At 43.6% G+C, this 637-nt stretch overlaps 1 protein-coding gene across 1 annotated transcript in view; it reads left to right on the forward strand.

Moving 5' to 3' along the window:
• The window catches only part of LOC106818625 (atrial natriuretic peptide receptor 1-like), a 3,173-nt gene extending 2,899 nt beyond the window's left edge, over positions 1–274 (forward strand). Inside the window, exon 6 of the mRNA XM_014823318.1 lies at positions 225–274. Within this exon, the coding sequence (XP_014678804.1) occupies positions 225–274 (50 nt within the window). The remainder of the gene's footprint in view (positions 1–224) is intronic.
• The last annotated feature ends 363 nt before the right edge of the window (positions 275–637 follow it).

Here is a 637-nt window from a genome sequence, read left to right on the forward strand (position 1 = left end):
GAGAGAGAGAGAGAGAGAGAGAGAGAGAGAGAGAGAGAGAGAGAGATCGAGAGAGAGCGCGAGAGAGAGCGAGAGATCGAGAGAGAGCGCGAGATAGAGAGCTGTATACTGTTTTACTATGTTCAGTTGAGAAACGCATGTTTATTATATTCACATACAAATCAATGCTACATTGGCAGAATCACATGAATTCACTAATTAGTAATTGCATGCCTATTTAATAGGGCAAAGGTCTACAGATGACATACTGGTTGGTTGGAAAGGAGAACTATGACAAATCTCTCTCCAGATTCACGGAGTAAGTAGCAGGCATATGTATATATGTAAAGGGAGAGAGACTTCCGACGTAAGCGCGCGCGTGTATATGCGTGCGTGCGTGCAGCCTATATATATATAGGCTAATTATATAGTAACGTTGCTAGAGATTTTTTATCTACTAGCGCTTCGTGCGTGCGTGCGCGTGCGTGCGTGTATAGACGCTCGCACCGCGTGTACATCTCCAGCCTGTTCTGCTAGCATCTATGACAAATACGACATACGCATATACGCTCTCCTATGACACTATTTTTGGCAAATATTGTTGTATGTGTTGTGCGCATCATAGGAGTTTAGGAGCGCTATTATAAACGCAAGCAGT

The sequence above is a fragment of the Priapulus caudatus genome, unplaced genomic scaffold (genome assembly GCF_000485595.1).
Source record: "Priapulus caudatus unplaced genomic scaffold, Priapulus_caudatus-5.0.1 Scaffold37, whole genome shotgun sequence".
Lineage (NCBI taxonomy): Eukaryota > Metazoa > Priapulida > Priapulimorpha > Priapulimorphida > Priapulidae > Priapulus > Priapulus caudatus.